Source organism: Tasmannia lanceolata, unplaced genomic scaffold (assembly GCF_043159265.1).
Source record: "Tasmannia lanceolata isolate RefF3 unplaced genomic scaffold, GAP_Taslan_0.1 ptg000016l, whole genome shotgun sequence".
Lineage (NCBI taxonomy): Eukaryota > Viridiplantae > Streptophyta > Magnoliopsida > Canellales > Winteraceae > Tasmannia > Tasmannia lanceolata.
The window spans coordinates 13230269-13250980 of record NW_027518693.1 but is presented as its reverse complement, the minus strand read 5'-3'; the positions used below and the strand labels follow the sequence as shown (position 1 = coordinate 13250980).

The 20712-nt window shown below is 39.0% G+C and overlaps 2 protein-coding genes across 4 annotated transcripts; both read right to left on the bottom strand.

Moving 5' to 3' along the window:
• Positions 1-1891: 1891 nt before the first annotated feature.
• On the bottom strand, positions 1892-7760 carry LOC143849022 (uncharacterized). Of its 2 annotated transcripts, XM_077358073.1 has the most exons (6): positions 7626-7760; positions 7287-7441; positions 4207-4293; positions 2885-3034; positions 2506-2703; positions 1892-2336 (listed from the first exon to the last, which is right to left on the bottom strand). In XM_077358073.1, exons 1-6 carry the CDS (start codon positions 7687-7689, stop codon positions 2211-2213), a joined length of 780 nt encoding a protein of 259 aa, XP_077214188.1. In that variant the 5' UTR covers positions 7690-7760; the 3' UTR covers positions 1892-2210. The 2 variants fall into 2 exon arrangements, with proteins under 2 accessions (XP_077214188.1, XP_077214189.1); XM_077358074.1 differs by lacking the exon at positions 4207-4293.
• Positions 7761-9348: 1588 nt separating this feature from the next.
• On the bottom strand, positions 9349-20071 carry PME31 (pectin methylesterase 31). 2 transcript variants are annotated; one of them, XM_077356577.1, is made up of 6 exons: positions 19613-20071; positions 17832-17936; positions 14922-14999; positions 13161-13348; positions 10745-10918; positions 9349-9714 (listed from the first exon to the last, which is right to left on the bottom strand). In XM_077356577.1, exons 1-6 carry the CDS (start codon positions 19856-19858, stop codon positions 9552-9554), a joined length of 954 nt encoding a protein of 317 aa, XP_077212692.1. In that variant the 5' UTR covers positions 19859-20071; the 3' UTR covers positions 9349-9551. The 2 variants fall into 2 exon arrangements, with proteins under 2 accessions (XP_077212692.1, XP_077212693.1); XM_077356578.1 differs by having other exon boundaries at positions 9591-9714; positions 10725-10918.
• Between the last annotated feature and the right edge of the window lie 641 nt (positions 20072-20712).

Sequence of the window (20712 nt, the reverse complement as noted above, 5' to 3'; positions counted from 1 at the left end):
AAGGTAAGTGTGCTATTCACCTAATTCTAATAGGGGCTCTTGTGGGTATAAGGAGCTCACTAGTAAGGCTGAGTTTTCACTTTGGTCCCTCTTTGTAGACGTTATATCTTGCATCTTGTATCCCTCTCTAATATGCAGGATAGTGGAATTTGCTGGTGGACATATTCGAACACAGACGATGTCGTAACATTAGAAGAGCCTTTAAACTCATCTTCCCCCCTTATTTCCTATTAAGAGATGAGAAGGTACTAGTATCCTTTCCTACTTATCCCTAAATCCACGTTTATGAAAAAAAATTCAAAGTTCGAAAGTATAGTAAATTCAAGTGATAATTTACTATTACCTTCCCTGGTAGTCCATTAGCATTCATCAGGAGCTTTTTCCACTCATTTATGGGTGTTCCTTTCTTTAAGTGAACCTCCGGTTGGGGAAGGTTGATAACAATAATGGAGCCCCGTGTAGCTAGGAATGGTTGTTGTTGTTGTTGTCACGGTGGTCGTGGTGTTATGGATTTCATCGCAACTTTGTGGCCTTTCGACTTGTGAGAATGTATTCCAAATTGGTGGATAGTGTTTTCTTGATTTATTTGTTGGGATTAGCTAAAATCCCATAGAAAATGTAAATGAAAAGACCCCAATTGTGAAAGAGGTCTATAGGTTGTCATGCTGTTTGCATGAGAGACAGAGAGAGAGATAGAGGTGACATTTGATGTGATTTTTGGCTATGGGAACTTTTGCTTGGGATAGCCTCCCTCCAGTGTATTTAGGAGTTATGACTACTCTTTTACATTAGAGGGAGATGTCCCAAGTAAAAAAAAGAAGGGCAAATATTTCTTTTCCCTTATGTTATTTGTCAAAAAGATTGTTGTTGATGTATCAAGGGATTTGCTAGGGACCATCGCAGAAGGCATTTTGCAGACCAGCCGTTGCATGATAGAGCAGCCACCTTACGAATAGGACAAAATCTGTTGAAAAGTGAGCCTATGTGACTGCTCTCTCATGCAACAGCTGGTCCGTGAAATGCCTTCTGCGATGGTCCCTAGCAAATCCCATCAAAGAAATGGATAGATGCTAATGCAATCTTTCATTAAAATGGCTGAGAAATAACGCGTCTACGAAAGTGCTAACGGCCATATTTTATTTCGAGGAGTCTTTTCCTTGCGTCTTGCCTATGAAGAGGGCCCTAAACAAATCTAACCATGCATTGAAGTACTTCGCAGGAAGGTATTTTGGGCTGAAGTAGTTCTTATGGGGTTCTTCCTCCCAACACCTGTCGTGGCTCACAAACACATTAACAATAGTAGTGACACACTTAGTGCACGTTTGGCTAGCATGAAATTTTTTTCTTGTGTCTCCAGTGGTGGGAAGTAGCTAAAAGTCAGGAAACACAAACATGCCCTATTTTTTGCCGCTTCTCATCCTCCGAGCACACTAGTTTCCTGTTTTTTGTTTCATGGTAATCAAAACTCAAACGTGCCCTTAATGGAAAAACTTTCTTAAAGGCTCTCCCTAAGTCCAAAGATTTGACGTATTGGGGCACTACAAGGCGTAAAGAAAGTTTCTTAAAGTTCTTTGCGTGAAGTTCACCTTCTTGAATGATGAATGACCCTGCACTGTTATCTTCATAAATGAAAGTGGTCATGACCCATTGCACGTGTATCACTTGCGAAGACCACCCTTCCGAAGGGTCCCCATGGCCTCCCAAGATATGAATATGATGGAAATAGTGAAACTCGTCTGTTTTTGGGATTTGCCTTGAGATTGTTTGTTGGGCAGTATAGAAATAAAGTGTCAAGATTTGAAGATAAAAATTCTAAAGCAAGTTGGGATAGCCAAACTCAATATCATAAATCCACAAACATAAATATACAGCTAACGATTGAGAGATCCCATAGCATGAAGAGGAATACTAAATTAAGAAGAATGAACTTGTCAATTTAGCGGACGCATTGACTAGCTTCCAAGTGTTCTCTTTAAGGAATTTTTCAGTCTTAGCTGCCAAAAGAAATACATTGCTAGCAATAGTTCAAGTGAGGTGACACCTACATTAGCATTCTTCAACAACAACAGAGAACGGCGAGTTTGTTCCCTTATTTTTCATAATCTATGCCTCTGAAGACAAAAATTGGAGGAAGAAATGGATGAGAAGCTCTCTTCTAGCTTAGCTTAAATTAAGGCTCACTAAGTTTGTACCTCCTGTTTATAAGAGTGTCAGGAGGCTGGATGACCATCTTCCCTCCTTTGTCTTTGGAGTCTCTCCCTACTGAAGTCCCTGAAATCTGAAAGCAAGCTTTCATTCACCTTTTGCTTCATGTTCTCCACTAACCTCTTCAGCACCTACACCAACCCACATGTATGTTACTAAAAAGGCAAATAAATTGAAGATACTTGTGTATATGTTTGTTTCTTTTCCATAATTTGTTGGTGTGTCAAGAATCAAACACAAGAAAGAATATAATAGAATAGATACAGCTGTGCTTGCAAGGAAAAAGATTTCAATATTAACCGATTCTGAAATGCTTCGGAGAACATCTTCTGGGACCAAAGCAAGTGCCGGAGGCACAACACAGCTAATGCACAACTCTAATTGGCCCTTGAGACGGCTACGGATACCTTGCCTCTCTGAATACAAGGCTCCTCGCACACTCAGAGCGAAACGAGTAGGCTTAATGACACTTTCCAGACCTTGAAGCTCCCATCTGGTCTACAGAAATACCAGCTTCAATGCATTATTGAGGATACTACCAAAGATGAAGCCAAAAATAAAAGTAAAAGTCGTACAATTTCTGAATGATATAATAAAAATTAGTAAGGATGTAGATGGAATCAATGATAATAAGTACTTTTCCGTAAGGTGTGAATTAATTAGAAGTTTGAGGAGTTACAGCTTGGAGCTCCAAGACTTTTGTGACATGGAGCGGTACTCCGGGTGGGTAATCAGTCCCCTTTGATTTGCATCTCAACTGCATGTCGATCACTGGCCTCACGGACAGTAAGAAGAACTCCAAGGGCAACATTTTTATTCTCCACACTTCCTGCAAACAAGCATCCTCTTCTATTAAAGCCTTTGAGAGAGAGAGAGAGAGATTATGCAATGGTATAGGACCATAATAACTTTTCAACCTGTGAGGATTTAGCGAATGGTTAATGTCATTGAGAATTTTGTTTCAGTTAGGATTAATTATCTTACAAGCATATTGCTGGGCGATGCATGGAGCTGGGAATGCAATTTTAAACTGAAATATGAAATTGAAATGTCAAGGTTTGCTGAAAGGAATTTAAATTTTAAGAAATCTACAATGCATCATTTCATAGTTTTGGCAATGAAACATGACACCAGAACTTTCAGCAATAAAATTAAAAAGGAGTTGAACAAAATCCATGGCACAGTCATACAACCAATCAAATGATTTAACTACTTCCCTTTGAGGACCACTCAATAGGAATCTCCCGACATCAAATAATCAAATGTGGCCACACCAACCATTGTGGCGGTTCGATTTGATTAGCCTCACACCAACCCAATTTGTCATACTTACACTAGGACGTAGGGCGGAAGTCTACATCCAGTTAAGTGTTTCCCAACATGTTAAAAGTAACTAATATTGATCGCACACACAGTTACCGTTAAACGTAACTAGTATTTTGACCATCTCAGTTCCCCGGGCTTTGCCCTATTTTTAATAAATTATTGCCATTCAAAAAAAAAAAGGAGATGGTATGTAAGTTAGAGGATATTCCTATGTTGAAATAGCAAGAAACCTTGATGATAGATATCTCGATTTGCATATATATTTCTATTAGAAGGATGAGCAATGTTCGGATCAAGTAAAAAGAAAAATTGTGTTGCTTAGGGCACGTTTGGCTACCATGATTTTTTTTTGTCATGATAAATCGGTGTCTCCAAGTGGATGTGAGGGTGAAGTGGCTAAAAATCAGGAAACTAATGTCTCCAAGTGATGAGAAGTGGCAAAAATCAGGAAAAGAAAATTTCTACTCAAAATAGGATCGATATTTTCCTGATTTTTAGCAGCTTCTCAATGCTAATCTCAATCTTGCACTCTGATTCTTACCAGTAGCAATACAAATTAGACAGAGAGAGAAAGAGAACTAAAACGTCTAGCAAGAAAACAGAAAGTTGAATTTCCTACAATATTCAAGAAAGAAAGAGAGTAAAAACAAGGAAGTAGATATTGAACTTACGTACGTCATTCAACCTTTGGCTTCTATCTTTGTCCGGAAACATAGCTCGAAAAACTCGGGGCCGGTCGTTGAGGTATTCATTGAAGGATGCCTATCGAAAAAATAGATTACAGTCGTCAAATGAGTTGAGGCATTATTCAATATGACTTTTTTGTAGAGGAGTGCATTGTTTCGTTTGCTAATTTATTACTGATAACCTAGTCTAATCAGTAGAAGAAGGGGTGGCATGAATGAATGAATTATTCTTTTACTTTTTCCTTTTTCTTTTTTCTCTAGTGTTCTTTGAAAACAAAATGGAAAGAAAGAAATTATAAAGACCTGTATTCACAAAGGGATGTTATTGAAGGCGAATTTGATAGATATGGAACTATTTTGTTGTTTAGGCCATGTTTGGCAGCCATAAAAGTTTTTTCCATTGAATATTTGTTATCAAGTGAGGGAGAGCGGCAAGGAAGGTGGGAGGGAGACTTGGCACCATGTGCTCACTCATGCCCTCTCAATTCTCTCCCTCTCCCACTCTCCCTCTCCGTCTCTCAACACTTGGGTATGCTAAGGTTGCGTTCTTTAACATTTTTTAGAGTAATTTTTTCGATTTTTCGCTCCAGGGATGGAGAAAACAAAAAAAGTATGTTCTTGTAACCATCACGTGAACCCATTATGGAATTCGAACTCATTCATAGCTAGTTATTTTTGGAGCGACTTTTTGTATCTTCAAAAAATTAAAAATGATTCAGCAGGGTCTCTCTCGGCTACCCTCCTCTCTCAACAAAGCTATTCATCTCCTTCTCCCTGTTACTCCCTTCCCATCGCTTGTTCCCTCTCGCTCCTCAAAATGATGGACTGCCCACGACAAGGAAAGTCTCTCAATCACATTGCCGTCGACGGTGAGGGAAGGTAAGAGAAAAATGCAGACCAGGAAGGTCCCGTAGGTCTTCTCTTCTCCTTCTCATTCTTCGTTCAGCATCTGCCTGTCATCGCCTTCTCAAATTCGTCTTTTCTAGGGTTCCAATACCAATTTCACCAGCCGCAACCTCTCTATTTTCAGATTACGAACAACTTACTTTTAAACTTTTATTTATTTCCCCATTTTTTTCATTTTCCTCTCGAGGATCTCTACCTTATCTATTGTTCTTCCCTCTTGTTCCCTCTTGTTCCCTCTTGTTCTCTCTTGTGTTTGATGTATTTTTCTCAAAATCGGTTAGGCAATGTTGGCATTCCATTCAATCATAGCCACCCATGGCGACGTTTTCAAGGTGAGAAAACATGATATCTGGAACTAATCTCTCCTCTCTCCTTCCGTCCTCTCTCGCAACTTCATCCTCCTTTAACAAAATCTCTTTGCCACAACTAGTTTCCACAGTTTCCCATTGCACAGGCTAGTATTTTTACATTACAACTCGACAAACTTGCATCCCTTATTAGAAATCTCCCTGTTCTAATGAAGGAACATTGAATCTTCTTCTCTCAATCCCTTTGGAAGAGTACAACCTTTATAGCTATCTTGAAGTACTGAAATTAGTTCTACACATTATTTTTGTTAGTTCTTAGTAATGCAATTTATTTCTTATAGTTTTGGTGCTAAGGCTTTTCCTAATTGTGCTGAATTCTTTGTTCGGTCATCAGTACCATGTATTGGGATTGAAATTCTAAGGAAGCTCTGTTTTCTTGATTTATGTAACTTGGGCTTTCATGCAAAAAAGGAAAAGGAAAGCAGTAACGAAAAATGTGTAATTTTATGCTGTAATAAGTGGCAAGTCGGCTGGTAGAAGTGTATATTAACAAAACTTTTGCGACTGAAAGGACTGAGCTTTTTATGTGATTCTATCCCTGTTTAAAATTTTGGATGATTGTTATGTTGCAATGCTTCTTACTCAATAAAAAATTCAACATGAATGTGTTCAACTGTTTGGGACACATTCAACATGAATGTGTATTGAAGCAGATTGTCCATGTCTTGAGTGTTCTCTCTGAAACCCTTCCTATTTGTCATTCATTACTTTAAACTTTGCGTCATTTACCGTGACATCCACAAAAATATTGCCCATATTATTACAGTGAACAAGATTCACTTTGTACATTAGAATGCCAGAATCTGCATTGATGCTCAAAATTTTCTTAAAAAAGATTCCAACATGGCACTGGTATAGCACAAATAAAGAAAATCCCTTCTGCATAGACCAGATACCTTCTAGCCATGATCTATATGTGCCAATGCAATCCAGTAACTTCCACCCCAAGGAAAAAATAGCAGAATAGATTACTTTAAATTCCACCTCTACATTTCTTTTTAATATGGAACAGATTCTTCTAAAACAATCCTAAACAAGCTAAAATGCTAAAAAGGTAACCCGTTTTATGAGAACTTTAAATCAGTTTTAAACGGTCAACAAGACATGTTTTGAAATAGACAAAATATTATGTTTTGAAACAGTCAACAAGTTATGACAACTTTAAAACCAAGGTTTTAAATTTCGGTTTCAGTCGTCACGGAAACAGAGACGTTTTAGTTTCAGTTGGAAATTTCAGTGGAAATCCTGTAAAATCAAGGAAACATATGGAACATGAAATGTTATCAGCACTACTGTATTTTGATGATCGCACTCCTCACTTTATTAAAAGTACAGTATGGCCCGCACCATAGGATGATCCAAACTGTCCATTATTAGATGGGGCCACAGCCTAAATAGGTTGTGCCCCAAAATCCATTCCCATCGTTAGTGCTGGTTTTGGTGGAAATTTAGAACCATGCTTAAAACAAGCTAGAGATATCTCAGAAATTGAGTGAGTCATCCATTCCTATTAAATTATGTTTGGCATGTATATCAAAAGATTAGTACTCTAGAATCAAATTTTTTTAGAACAGGATTATGTTGTAAAAAAAAAGGATTCTTAGAAATGAGTTAAAGAATGTAATTCTGATCCTGCAAGCACTCCAATGGGTAAGAATTGAGTATGACTTCCAGAATGAATCATGAGAATGGTAAATGAAATAAAAATTTCATGGGCTTATGAGAAAGGTAAGCAAAATGGGTTAGGCAATTTGGGGAGTGAAAGAGAGTGATGATAATAGAAAAAGTGAGTTACCACAGGGGATTCGTAGAGGGGAAGATCGGTGGCAATGGAAGATTTGAAAGTGGAGAGCTTCCCATTCTCACTCCTACTGTTGTTCATCATCATCATCATCATCATCGGCCTCCATTGTTGACTCCCATTTTTATTTCTGCCATGCTCCTGACCACCTATGTACGTTCATATCAACAATAGCCATAGATCAAATAGACTCAGACTACTCAATGGGTTGCATCTAACGAGGAAGAAAAGAATTTCAATATTCATCACTGATTGGTTTTTTTTTTTTTTTCCATGAGAGAGAGAGAGAGAGAGAGAGAGAGAGAGAGAGAGAGAGAGAGAGAGATTGTTTACCGGAAAGCAAGAAACACTGCGGGCATGGAGCTAATGCGACCGCAACCGTACCACCGACAACCATTTTGTTTTTCAGAGAGAGAGAGAGAGAGAGAGAGAGAGAGAGAGAGAGGGAGAGGGAGAGGGAGCAATTGATAAAAGTGTGTGGATAAAAGAGTGTGGGCCCACTACAGGCTAGGTTCCAATGGACCCAGATGGTCTAATGAACCATACCAATCCCAACTTAAACTGATACGATCTAGACACATTACCAAGATCCATAGAACCCGACAATGTTTCCATTTTTTCATTCTACAATTCTGTAAAAAGAAGAAACAATTAGGGGGCCTATGGACTAGACACATTTAAAGATCCTATCATAGGATCCGAAATTGTTACCGATTGGATCCAAATAATGACCAGGGACAATCCTAAATCCGATTTTATTATATTATTTTACAAAAATACTTTCTAATTTTTTATAACTTTAAATATTATTTCATGGGCATTTTAGTAAGAGAAATAAATCATATGATGTTTTTTTCCCAACGATTATTCTTGGGAAATGATAGTGCGCCGCTTTTCATCACATGGGACACCCAACTGCAGTCATTGATACACTGCTGGGTGTCCCATGTGATGAAAAGGGGTGCATTTATCATTTCCGTTATTCTTTGTGGTGTTTTGTCATTCATCTCTCTCAAGTCTCGAGTAACCTTTTGGAGTCCCCTTCTTCTCTTCTCTACCTAGAGCTGGCAAACCGGCGGGTTGGGTTGGGTTACCTGCGGGTCATGCGGGTGCAGGTCAAATGGGTGCAGCACTTAGGTGACCTGCACCCACTGTGGGTGGGTTGGGTCAACCCGCAATATTTTGCCAAAGAGTTCTTTTGTTTTTTTTTGGGCAGTGATAAATTCACCGCATTCTATGTATGAATTCACCCCCCTAATTTTCAAAATGGACAGCACAGCTCACACCATAGGATGATCCAAACCGTCCATTTGATGGGCCACAACGTAAATAGGTTGTGCCCCAAAAATAATTTTCATAGGATGATTCTAACCCTGCGATCTAAAGAGGGACTCATGTTGTGGAAACTTCTAAAGATCGGACGGTTGGGATCATCCTATGGAAATGATTTTTGGGACACAACCTATTTACATTGTGGCCCATCAAATAGACGGTTTGGATCATCCTATGGTGTGGGCTGTACTGTCCATTAAAACCAATAAAAAAAATAGAAAAAACGAATTGTGGGTACCCGCAGGTTCACCCGACCCAACCCTTGTTTTGGCGGGTTGGGTGACCCACGGTTCAATTTTGACGGGTCACTCAAATGTCAACCTGTACCCACAAATTAGCCCGGGCACAGGTCTATCTCCAACCATTGACCCTAAGTTCCTAGCTCACTACGTCACTGCTGTTATGTCTCACCCTTACATTTACTGGTCACTCGAGCTCCCCACTTCTAAGAATTTTAAATGTAAAACACAAGTAGGATCTAATAGGACACTCCAATAGACAGTTCAATTTGAAATGGATCCTGACGGAAGTAGGATCCGAAGAACACACTCAGAATCGATAAAAGATTTGAATAGATCGTGACTATAGTCCAAGGGAGATCCATTGACACCCCTACTATAGTCCACGGGAGTTCCCACAGATTTCTTGAGTTTTTTTTTTTTCACAACCCATATCCAATATGTCCGTATTTCTTCTAATAAGAAACTAGCAACATTAAATCATATGCGTAACATAAAAACTACATTACTATGACAATTATGCAGAGGAAGCATACAAAAAGCCTCTCTATAGAAATTACCTCTCATGTGTCCTCTGCCATCTCACAATGATCCAGTCAAATAAAATAAAACAAGCCAAACATATATTCAATAACTCCCTGGTGCAGAAACTCAAAAGTCTCAGGTTATCCACTTTGGCTTCAATAATTTAAGCCGATAATGGTATTTTCAATGCCATTTTCTGGGCCAACCAAGCCCTCTCAGGATCTGGGTCAACAAAATAATGCGTAAGGAACTGCTCTGCTTCTTCGTTTACCAGCTCTCTGGACCAGGAAACCCTTTTTGCGAGGCAACTGCCTGGTCCAGAACACCTGCATTTTAAAAAAAATAATAATAATAATAATTAAGCAATTCCTAAGCTGTATAGGCCAGTCATGCATCTAAAGAAGATTATATGAAAAAGCAAGTGTAGAACATTCAGGCTGAAAGTTGTATAATGATGCCTTGGCTCATAACCAGCCAACATATCTCACAATGCGCAGTGATTTGGAGAGTTCAGCTTACAGGCCCCCATTTTGGATTGGCCAAAGCACAAAAATGGCATGGATCGCAGCAATCTAACATTACAATCAATTGATTCCAGCCAGATGAAAGTGGACCATTCCAGTGTAGATTTAACTACCCATTTCCAGGCCACAAAAAACATAAGTTCATTACGCATGAACCATTCATGCTGGGGATGAACTGACATCGTTATAGGATCTTCACACTGAAGACCCTGCAAGGATATCAATCTACATGGAAAAGGTGGCAAAAATTGCAAAAGTGCAAAAGTGAAAAAAAATAATAATAACAAAATCCACCTAGCTTCAATTGGTTTAAGGAGACATAACTCAATGTTCAAAAACTTGGCTCAACTCAAATCTGTCTTTTGTAGTCTGTAAGCACCTAACCGTTCTCTGAATCTTCAAAGCAAAAATTTTCTCTGACGAAAAAATTCATAAAATGTTCTTGTCTTGGATGGACCCACCGGCTCATATCTGGAAGTTTTCTGAAGAAATGAGTTTGGAATTGACACTGGGAGCCCAGCCAAATTAAAGGTGGCACTTTAATTTTGAGTCAGCAAGTTTAGTATATTGACTTAACTTTTTTTTGTTTTGAAAGACAACAGTTTTCATTCCAAGAAGCAAAAGATCAGATTAACGGTCCCATGGGGGACAAGCTATCCCCAAAAGAAAAAGTACAGGCCGTGCAAGAGCATGTATAAAAAATACAGGCTCTTGAACTGTATATTGACTTAACTGGCCTTGAGTGAAATTTATGAAACATGTCTATTAATGTGGTTGTATACAAAATGACTCAGGTAGAGAATGCAAAGTACCAAAAGTTGAATGTTAAGACCTGTACTCATAAAAGCAAGCACTTCTTTCATTTTCGGATTTGCCCCAGTTATTCCACCCGAAGGGTTTGATGCATGCATCCATCCATGTGAATGCAAAGACCACCCTTCCGAAGGGTCCCCATGGCCGCCCAAGATATGAATATGCAGTCCCCCCATTTCCAGTGATCACGCATCTGCATTGATCAAAATATTTCAAAATTGTTACCGTAAAAAGAAATATATGTTCTTGTATCCAAGATGCTTTTGAAAAGGGAAAGAAGAGAACTAAATGGAGAGAACAATGTGAATTAGACATGGACTCGTATGCCAATTAAGTGTTTTTTTTTTTTTAAATAAGGTAAATCCATTGCAAGGAAAGGACAAGAGTACGAAAAAAACAGCAGGACGAGGTGCTCACCCAAAAAATAACAGGAAAAACAAAAAAACAGAAAACTGGCAGAAAAACAGCACCATAAAATTGGATATATATATATATATATATATATATATATATATATATGAGGAAAGTGTTGGTGAGCTTAAGCGCCCCAATCACATGGGTCCCACATTGGTGAGCTTAAGCTCACCAACACTTTCCTCTCTCTCTCTCTCTCTCTCTCTCTCTCTCTCTCTCTCTCTCTCTATATATATATATATATATATATATATATATATATATATATATATATATATATATATATATATATATATATATATATATATAAGGTGCACTAATCTGTATTTATATTCATATTTTTAAGTTGCCACCTAAGTTGTAAAATCTGTTTAGAGGGCGAGGTTTCTGAGCTCAAGCTCTATAGAGGAAAGTGTTCCTGAGCTATAGCTCAAAAACACATGTGGCCCCACATTTTTTGGGGGATCCAAAGCATTCATTTGGAAGGCCCTTCCACAGATAGGGTGTGTACCAAAAATCAGCCCTATCTGATCATCCTTACCCTGCCATTTGTGGAGGGAAAAAATGGGCAGAAACATGGACACACATTGTCTGTCCATTTTTTGGCGTGTCCACGAAACATAGATAAGAAGCCTTTGAAACCCTGTCGTGAGAAAAAAGAAGACAGAGGAGAAGTTCGAATTGTTGAATAACATGTAATGGTAGTTTACGCAATACCTCTATATTAGAGGGTATTGCAGTCTTTATATATTGTTGCCCTATTTGGGGCCTATTTATGCATCGTACACATGAGGAGCTCCTTAGTGGAGACTCTCCATCTCTTCTTCACTCTTCTTCTCATTCCTCTCTAACCCTAACTCCATTTCTAACATGGTATCAGAGCAAAGCTCCTAAGGGAAAGAAGAGTTCTCTCATTCATCCATCTCTCTTGCGCCATCTCCAACAACCTCCTCCTTCTCCGGCGACCTCTATTTCCTCACTTCTCTCTCTACCACGCGTATCTCTCTGTATGTGTTGTGTGTTCCTCTTAAACTGATCGTAACCCTCGTAACTCGTATCTCATTTCTATGTTGCCGCAAATCACCAAATCAAAAGACAAAAAAAAAAAAAAAAATCTTGAAAATCTCTTCCCCAAATCTCAAAAATCTCCCCATCTATTTCTCTCACGTGCAATCCCTATCCCTCATTTTCCTCTTCATCGTGTTCTCTCTCGCACCCCATTACCATAAATAAAACACCGCATCTCTGTTTGGCGCATCGTGCGCATGTAAATCCCTAAAACCCTCTCTCAAATCCCCTCAAATCTCTCTCATTCTCTCTCTCTCTCTCTCTCTCTCTCTCTCTCTCTCTCTCTCTCTCTCTCGTGCATTGCGCTATTGCGCATTCACCCCTTTTTCCATACGGCTATGCCATATGTCCCTAAAACCCATTTTTTTGGAGTTTCGATATAGAACACCAAGGTTTCTGTAACTCCACCTCTCTCACACATCTCTCTCAGCTGCCGTATACCCCAAAACAAAAAAAAGGACCATTAACCTATTTTTTGGGTTCTCCATCCACAACCAATCTTTCCTTTCTTTCTCTTTTGAATTCCCAACTGCAAAGAAAACGTCTCTTCCTTGCGGAGCAATAACCCAAGAAATTCTCTTTACTTCTTTTTAAGTTTGTCATTTCTAATTTACTCATCGCAAACCTGTTTTCTCGGCCTTCGATGGCTTTAAACATAGCCCAAATTATGGCTTCTTCTTCCCATGTTACTTCAATTCTACTTAAGGCGAGAATAGAGAGAAGCAAGCAATAACGAAAACCTGCAATTCTTGACAAAGAAGATAATTGCATTTTTATGAAATTAATGCTAGCTTGGACCAAACTTCAGCTTAAGCACACCCTTCATTTATTACACAAGTAGCTTTAAGGAAGTGGTCCAATTATTTTCAGATCAATTATTTTCAGATTCAAAACAAAAATGTAAGTAAAGCTCCAATAAACTCAAAACATGAAATAAAGATCAGCAAACATACCTCAGGAACACATATCCTGTCAACTCCTGAGAAGATTTCCTGCTTTGGGCAGTTATGAATCCCTGTGACTTGCAGTGGATATGGCAATGCTCGAGAAGAGCAGTACTGTTTCCAAAGATGAAGTCCACGCTGCCCTCAATGTAACAATCCTTCAAATACTGTTTTCCATAATGTAGATACAAGGTATCCTGCATAAAGATAACAATATACTCTTTTAGCTAAATTAGAAACAGTAAGAAAGGTTTAAAAAAAAGAGAACAAAAATAATCAAAAGGCAACAGCTTGTTGTATAGAAGCAACTGAGATTTGCTGGTTCCAGGATAACCCACAAGCAAGATATTAATGTCACCGTGGAAGCTGGCTCCAGAAAGCAACTTCAGGGAATTTCCCCCGAACAACTGGCAAAGAAGGCCTTTATTTACATACTCAAGTTCCCATATATTTGGAAGGGACCTGGTTAGCCTATTGTAAATGTCTGGCAACTTCGATTTTTTCTGTTTTTTTTTTTCTTGAAATATAACTTAATTAAATGGTATAACAAGATTACATCAGTGGGGACAAGGTGTCCCCCAAATGCAAATCAAAGGGTTTGACATCCCTATCCCGCAATAACGAATTGAATCCGTATAGGCATTTTGCACACAGCAATTGAAATGGCTGCTCTGGCTATAGTGTCTAAGACTCGGCACATTTCATAAAGTATTCGACCCGATACAACGTTTGCATTAGACCACATGTCGGCATGCACTAGCTAAAGTGGATGACTTGCTCTCCATGATCTAGCCTTCAAAGAGTTACGATGATGTTTGCCGCTTTAACAAATTCAATTGGTGGCAAACCAGATTACATTGTCACCCTGCCTGGCTGCCTGTGCCCAAAAAGGGACTCTCCCCATCCCAAAAACCACCCCACTACAACCAAACCCTGCAGTAATATCTTCTTTTTTTCCATCACACTCGAAATACCAACCATGCTACCTCCAATTGCCGGTAGTATTTAAGAAATCTCTCTGTTTCCTAACAGACTGAACGGCATGTGTTTCAGGTCTGCCCCTATCAGCACTGCTTTAAGCATTTTGCCACCACTTACAATTTTTGGACAGCAAACAGCAAAGGCATCCACCCACTCGTTTTTCCTTCTCCTATCGGTCTTCATCTTGGAATGAAGCAATGATCTCTGCCTCCTCCGTTTCTAGCCCTATTGACAGATGCGATTCATTTTCTATAAAGTATAAGCAGTTCCAATAAAAAAGAAAAAAACAAATTGAAACACCTATTCTAACTTCACTTCCCTTGCAGAAACATTATCATCCCTCAAATCCTTTGTCTCTTCTCCTTGTCATCTTCTTCATTTCTTTTCTCATCAATCCTTCTATCAAGCATCAGCTCTTGTGCCTGCTCCTTCCTTTTCTGTTTTCCTTTACTTTTCCCCCTCTTTCATTGTTATAAAAGAGATGAGGATATTCTGGTCAGATTAAAACAGTTGTTACTAGTAAGAAAATAAAAACATTCTCACCGGACTATGAGGACCTGATTGATAAATCAATTTATTGGATTGAACTTTCTCGAATATTCCTACATTATATTGACTTTTATTTCTTTAGTTCTTTAAATATTTCCTACATGTTGAAGCTCTTCATGATATCCATAATGTTCATAAACATCTGAGACAAGATGACACAACTAGCAAACTAAAAATTCTGTGCAACTGAAGCAACGTACTCTCAAGCACAATTCTAAGTAACCAGAAAGATCAGAATACCTGCCACCCAAGGAACCTGCAATTATAGAATGCGCAGCGATCAGCTGTTACTCTAATTGCCACAGCTTGTCCCGAACCCTGTACGATTAGTGAGTAAAAAAGAAAAAAAATAAACTAATTTAGTGAATCGTTTCTATGCAACTTTACTATTATCTCTTGAAAAAACACAACATATGAAAAAACACAACATACACACAAGTATACTCAAATGACAAAAGAACGTATAGAAAATTTAGAAATCTAACTGATAAAAAAATGTACATTGGAATATTTAGAAAATGCTATACATCCCAAGAATTTAGGAAAACATTAATCCTGTGGGCTAAAGGAGGATTCTTCTTAACATTCACTAGCATAGACAGCATAGTTATCATGAAAACTGGAGTCGTAAATTGTAAGGGATTCTTACGGTGAAAAGCACCTCACTTAAGTGTTGCCTCTTGGTTGTACAAGAAACTCCAGATTATGGACATCCGCAAACATTACAGAGAAATTTTTCAAAGGGAAAATGACCAAAACCTACTAATTTATATAGCAATTACAAAAACTACTTGTGCCCTTAAAATAACAATAAAAAAAAGAGCCATGCTTGGAAGACATTAAACTTCACGATTTCTATTGTAACAGGGGGTGGCCTACCATACATGTGGCACTTTACAGTGATCAGCTCCATTGATTTGGTGGCCCACAAATAGTTTGATCCACTGCCTTCAATTCAACCATGACCAGATGATTCTAAGACGTTGGCAAACATTTTGATAAGAAAGGCAACAATTGGAATCTTTAAATACCCTAAAAGGTTCTTTTGGAGAGGGAACTACATCAAGCTTACCAGTCATCCTTCCATATTTGCTTTGGAAGTTTTCTCACTTATTTGTGATACCACCACCCTTTTGTCCAAATTTATGATGTAGGGGCATTAAATTTTCCTGTCCTTCAACTCCCAACACTATGATGTAAGGTCACACCAAAATTGGTTTCTGAGTTCTAGGAGAAAGCTAGCATTTAGGGAAATCTCTGGTGTTTACATAATTGTTTCTGTATCCTATTGGATAAGTTTCTCAATTATCTAAGGGAAGCAAATGAATACCCAGGTATTGACAGTATTATTGGAAACATACCTTACAAAACAACATGATTAGAGCTCTACAGTTCTCACTAAATTGACACATACCATGATAGGTCCAGAGAATTCAAACTCCAAACACCATGTGGACCTATTTTACTTCGTTCATGTGGTCCACTTGGCTCGAGTTAGGATTCGCAGTTCGTGATTCATAACTTTCATGTGAACTCAGTTCGTAGGAGTAGGTTCTTAGGTTAGCTAGTGTGCTTCACTTTGAACTTGTCCTTCGTTATACTTAGAAAATTCATTTAAATCCTCCTCAAATTCCTATACCTATGGGAAGTCGAAAGTTGAAACTGGGCATCATACCATGGTTCATTGTTCACCAGTTTTAGCAAATTATCGCAAACTGTATTGTGAACGAGTTCACAGAGCACGGGTCTGCAAAATGGCATGATGCGAACCAAGTAAGCTAGACATGGATCATGGCTGTTCAAATAAATAATGGTTGGAAATAAGGATTCTTTAAAAACTAACCCATAAGATTCTTTGATACTCTGCGACATGATTAGAAATCGACAATAGTCACTGAATTGGCTCGTATTATGACATGTCAAGGGATTTCAAACTCCAAACATTAATACATAGACTTATGTTACTTGGTTAAGTTTGCTTGGTTCAAGGTTCAGTTTATGGTGAATGCTTTGTAACTTTCATACGAACCTAGTTTGTCAGGATTAGGCTATTCTAGTATTCTGGTATAGTTTGTTTTGGAATTGCCCTTTCTTATACTTAAGAAAATCATTCAAACTCCTTAACATATGGGAGTGAGGAAGTCAAAAAAAAGCGTAGAATCACTTATTTTTTTATTATGGTTCATAGGTTGCCAGTTTGAACTTTGGGACATGTGGGATGCATTTTAATGACTTTTCCTTTGTTGTACCTGAATGGAATTTTTTTCGCTGCATGGGTTTACCCTATGTGTTGATGTATGCTCTTCTTCTTCAGTTAACCGGAATCGACACTCTTCCAAATCTTGTGTACAATTTGGGAACAAGGACGTGTGAGGGGAACCAGTGATCAAACCAGTTAGGCAAAAAAACAGCCGTAACCAGGAAACTATAGAATGGACATCATTCAAGGGAGAACAGTCCAACCTTTAAAGACGAACAAAGCAGTGTGTCAGTCAAACACAATATAAACACAGAATTTGAGGTGAAAACCAAAGAAAAAGATTTAGCAATGAAAACACTGCCTGAGAAAAAATTGCAAGCTCCATAATAATGGATTAGAAATCAGTGCTTCCTATGCAATTCAATAAATAATAATAAATCAGCGCTTCAGATTTTGAATTGCATAAATATTCAAATGGCACATTTTGGATAGCAAAGTTAGAAAGTATTGGATGCCCGATGCACCAATGTATAATGCTACAACCTATGACTGCTAAATTAAAGTCAAACCTCAAAATAATCTGTCTTATAAAGCACAGACAAATATATGTCGGAGACAGATAACCGCACTATCATATTTTGATAATGGCACCACTCTCTTTATTTTACACTCTTTAAACTAGCTGTCAAAGGCTACTACAATTCCTGAAAATCCTTCAGCATCCAATCAAAAAAGTGTAAAACAAAGTGATAATGCCATTATCAAATTATGGTAGTGCAGATATCAGTTCCCTATGTGTGTGTCTGTGTGTGTACAAACCTTGAGCATCCAATCTAAAAGGTGTAAAAGAAAGTGATTAGTGCCATTATCAAATTATGGTAGTGCGGTTATCAGTTCCCTATATGTGTGTACAGAGCTTGCAAAACAACATTAAAGTGGGAGCTACACACCTCAGGAGCAGAGTTCTCAAATGTTATATTCTCAGCTATAAAATCCTCCCCTTCGACTATGGTGCTGCCGCATCCAAAGGTCCCAGTCCCAATTACACGGGAGACCTGAAAAGCTTCCAAATAGTAATCAAGCGTAATTACACAAGAATTGGAACAGAAAACTAATCTATTTGTAACAGAAGAGACTTGGTGAGAAAAATATTGACTTTAGCACAAGGAATTTTACAAAAAAACTAGTAAACCAAATAAATGTGAAGGGTGGACCTCCACAGGGCTCTGTGGGCTCTTCTATGGCTGGGTTTTGATATTTTGGTCTTTTTAGTGCATTTTACCCCCAATTCCAGAGGAATCAGTGGGTAAACTACACTTTTCCCCCACAAAGACCAAGGCCTGATGAGAGTGGTTAGAGTCGCTACCTAGGAGTGTGCCTAGGACTCTTGATGACTCTGTCTGGGGCGGTCTCGCCACCAAAACTCTAGGTTGGGGCTTATTTCCTTGGATGAAAGGTGTTAGGCACCACCCATGCCCGGGGAAACCCAGTCTCCTAGTCCTTCTCCGCCATTTTTATGTGTCTTACCTGCTGGAACCGGAGACTTTAACTACTGGAATTGGAAACCTTCATTTTTGTTTCTGAGACGGACTTACGATTGTAACCTTTTAGGTTAATCATAAGTTTTAACACTTACGATTGGCCAGTAAGCGTACAATTGCAAATTCTGTCGAGGATTAAAACTAACAAGATTTCAAAGGAAATTTCCACATGCTATCGATGCTATGGTAGGCCTGGTAAATTCCATGAATATTGGGGATTCGAGAGTGCCTCGTCAAGCAAAATCTCTCAAGGGGAGTGCTTGGATATTAATTCCCCCTTTCAAAAGGCCTTATGATGATCATGAAACTCTATCCTTAATCCCCTTGGTCCATTGAAAAGGACCAGAAGCATAAGGAGGAAGGAAGTAAATGACCAGAAAAGTAAAAGGGCAGGGCTACTCCAGCCCTAATGGCAAGCTTCACCCCAAGGGGAAGAGCTTGGTATTAATTCCCTTTAAGAAGAGTCATGGGAACCATGGAGTCTCATTCTTAACCCTCTTGGTCTATGAAAGAGAAGAGAGATTTAAGGAAGAAAAGGGGTAGCAAGTAAAGTAAAACAAGGAAAAGAAACTATCTAACCTACTTGAAATGAAGGGAGGCCATGGGGCTAGGAGTCTTTGGAACTCCAAGTTCCGTGGATTCCCTTCCTAAGCAATTCTATAGCAAAAGGAATGAGTAAAGACACAGAGAAGTTACCCTAGGAGTGGTGAAAACACACCCAACACTCTAGGAAAAAGAAGGATGGCGCCGCTCCGACTCCTCAAGGGGATTGTTCAGGCAAACTCGCCGGAATTTTGATGGAGGATATGGTATTCTCCTCTGGAAATTATCATATCCTCCATCAAAATGGAGGATATGATACCAAATGGGGAGAGTTTCCCCTAACCAAGAGGTTTTGGGCAAATGCCTAGGCAACCAACCCTTTTATAAGCACGGAAAAGAAGGAAGATTGGCTGGCATCCTGATGTGAGACTAAAACTACAGAATTTATGATTTATGTCATGCCATTTACAATGTAAGTAATAGGCTAAAATCGTAAGGTGTGTCTAGGTTCTGACAATTTCTGAGTTTGGTTTCGTTATTTTGTATATAATAACGGCATCCCTGTGTCTATTTTTTTATGTGGAGATTGAAGAATTGTTGTGAAGAAGAGAGAGAGAGAGAGAGAGAGAGAGAGGAAGTAAGTTTACCTGATGGTGTTGGATTCGTGTGGCAGTGTTGTCCCAAGTGAGGAGAGTGTCCTCAGGGCAAGAGGAGGCGAGGGTGATGAAATTCTTTGTTTTTGGGACATAGATGGGTTGCTTGTAGACGCCGGGGGCCACGCGGATGATGGTCCGACGGGTGTTGCAGAGAGGAATGGCATCGATAGCCTCCTGGACCGTCACGAAATCACCACTCCCGTCTTTCACTACGCTCAACACCCGAACCCCGGCCATGATAGTGATTCAAAGCCCCCAACACTAACTGGACTCTGATTATTAAGGCAGATATGACTGATTATCGATTAGATGCCCCCTCTCACTATCACACGCCTTGGGGAATATCGACTATTCCGCTTAGCTGGTTGGCACCCCCAATTTATTTATGCTTCAAACCTCGTCCCTTATTAGAAATTTTAATGAAAAATATATGATCCTCCTCCATATAATTAAGGAAAAGAGTCAGGTTGGGAAAAAAAAAGTCAGGTTGGGTTCGGGTTGATGGTTTGGGTAACCCTACCTGAGATCAACCCGACATTTTTTATGAAATTACTTTTTTCTAAGCTTAAAAATTCGGTTTGGGTCGGGTCGAGTTTAGGTTTGAAAAAGAGTTCATAAGGTTGGGTTGGAACTCGGGTCAGAAAAAAGGGTTCCTCGGGTCGGATTAGATTAGGTCGGCCTCAACTCTCGACCCAACCCGACCCGATTTGCACCCTTAGGAAAAATACAATTACCCCTCACACATTCAACGACAACGCTATAGTTTCAAAGTCATCGACTAGTTTTAATGTGAATAACGTAGATAAGGTAGACCCCCTCCGTTGACGGGTCCCTCAGTTTAATCTGACGGAAAGACTCAGGCATGTTTGGTTGCCGGGAATTAGTTTTCATGATGAATCAGCGTCTCCCAAGTGTAGAAGTGGCTGAAATCCGTACAAATCAGGAAACCAAATCCAATGAGTTAGGGCTAAAAACCGGAAAATTAAATTATATCATCACAAATATGATCCTCTAGATACATTACACCCTCGATAGACTTAAATTATATCATCCCAAATAGCTTAGGGGAGCCATGTGGATGCATGGAATTT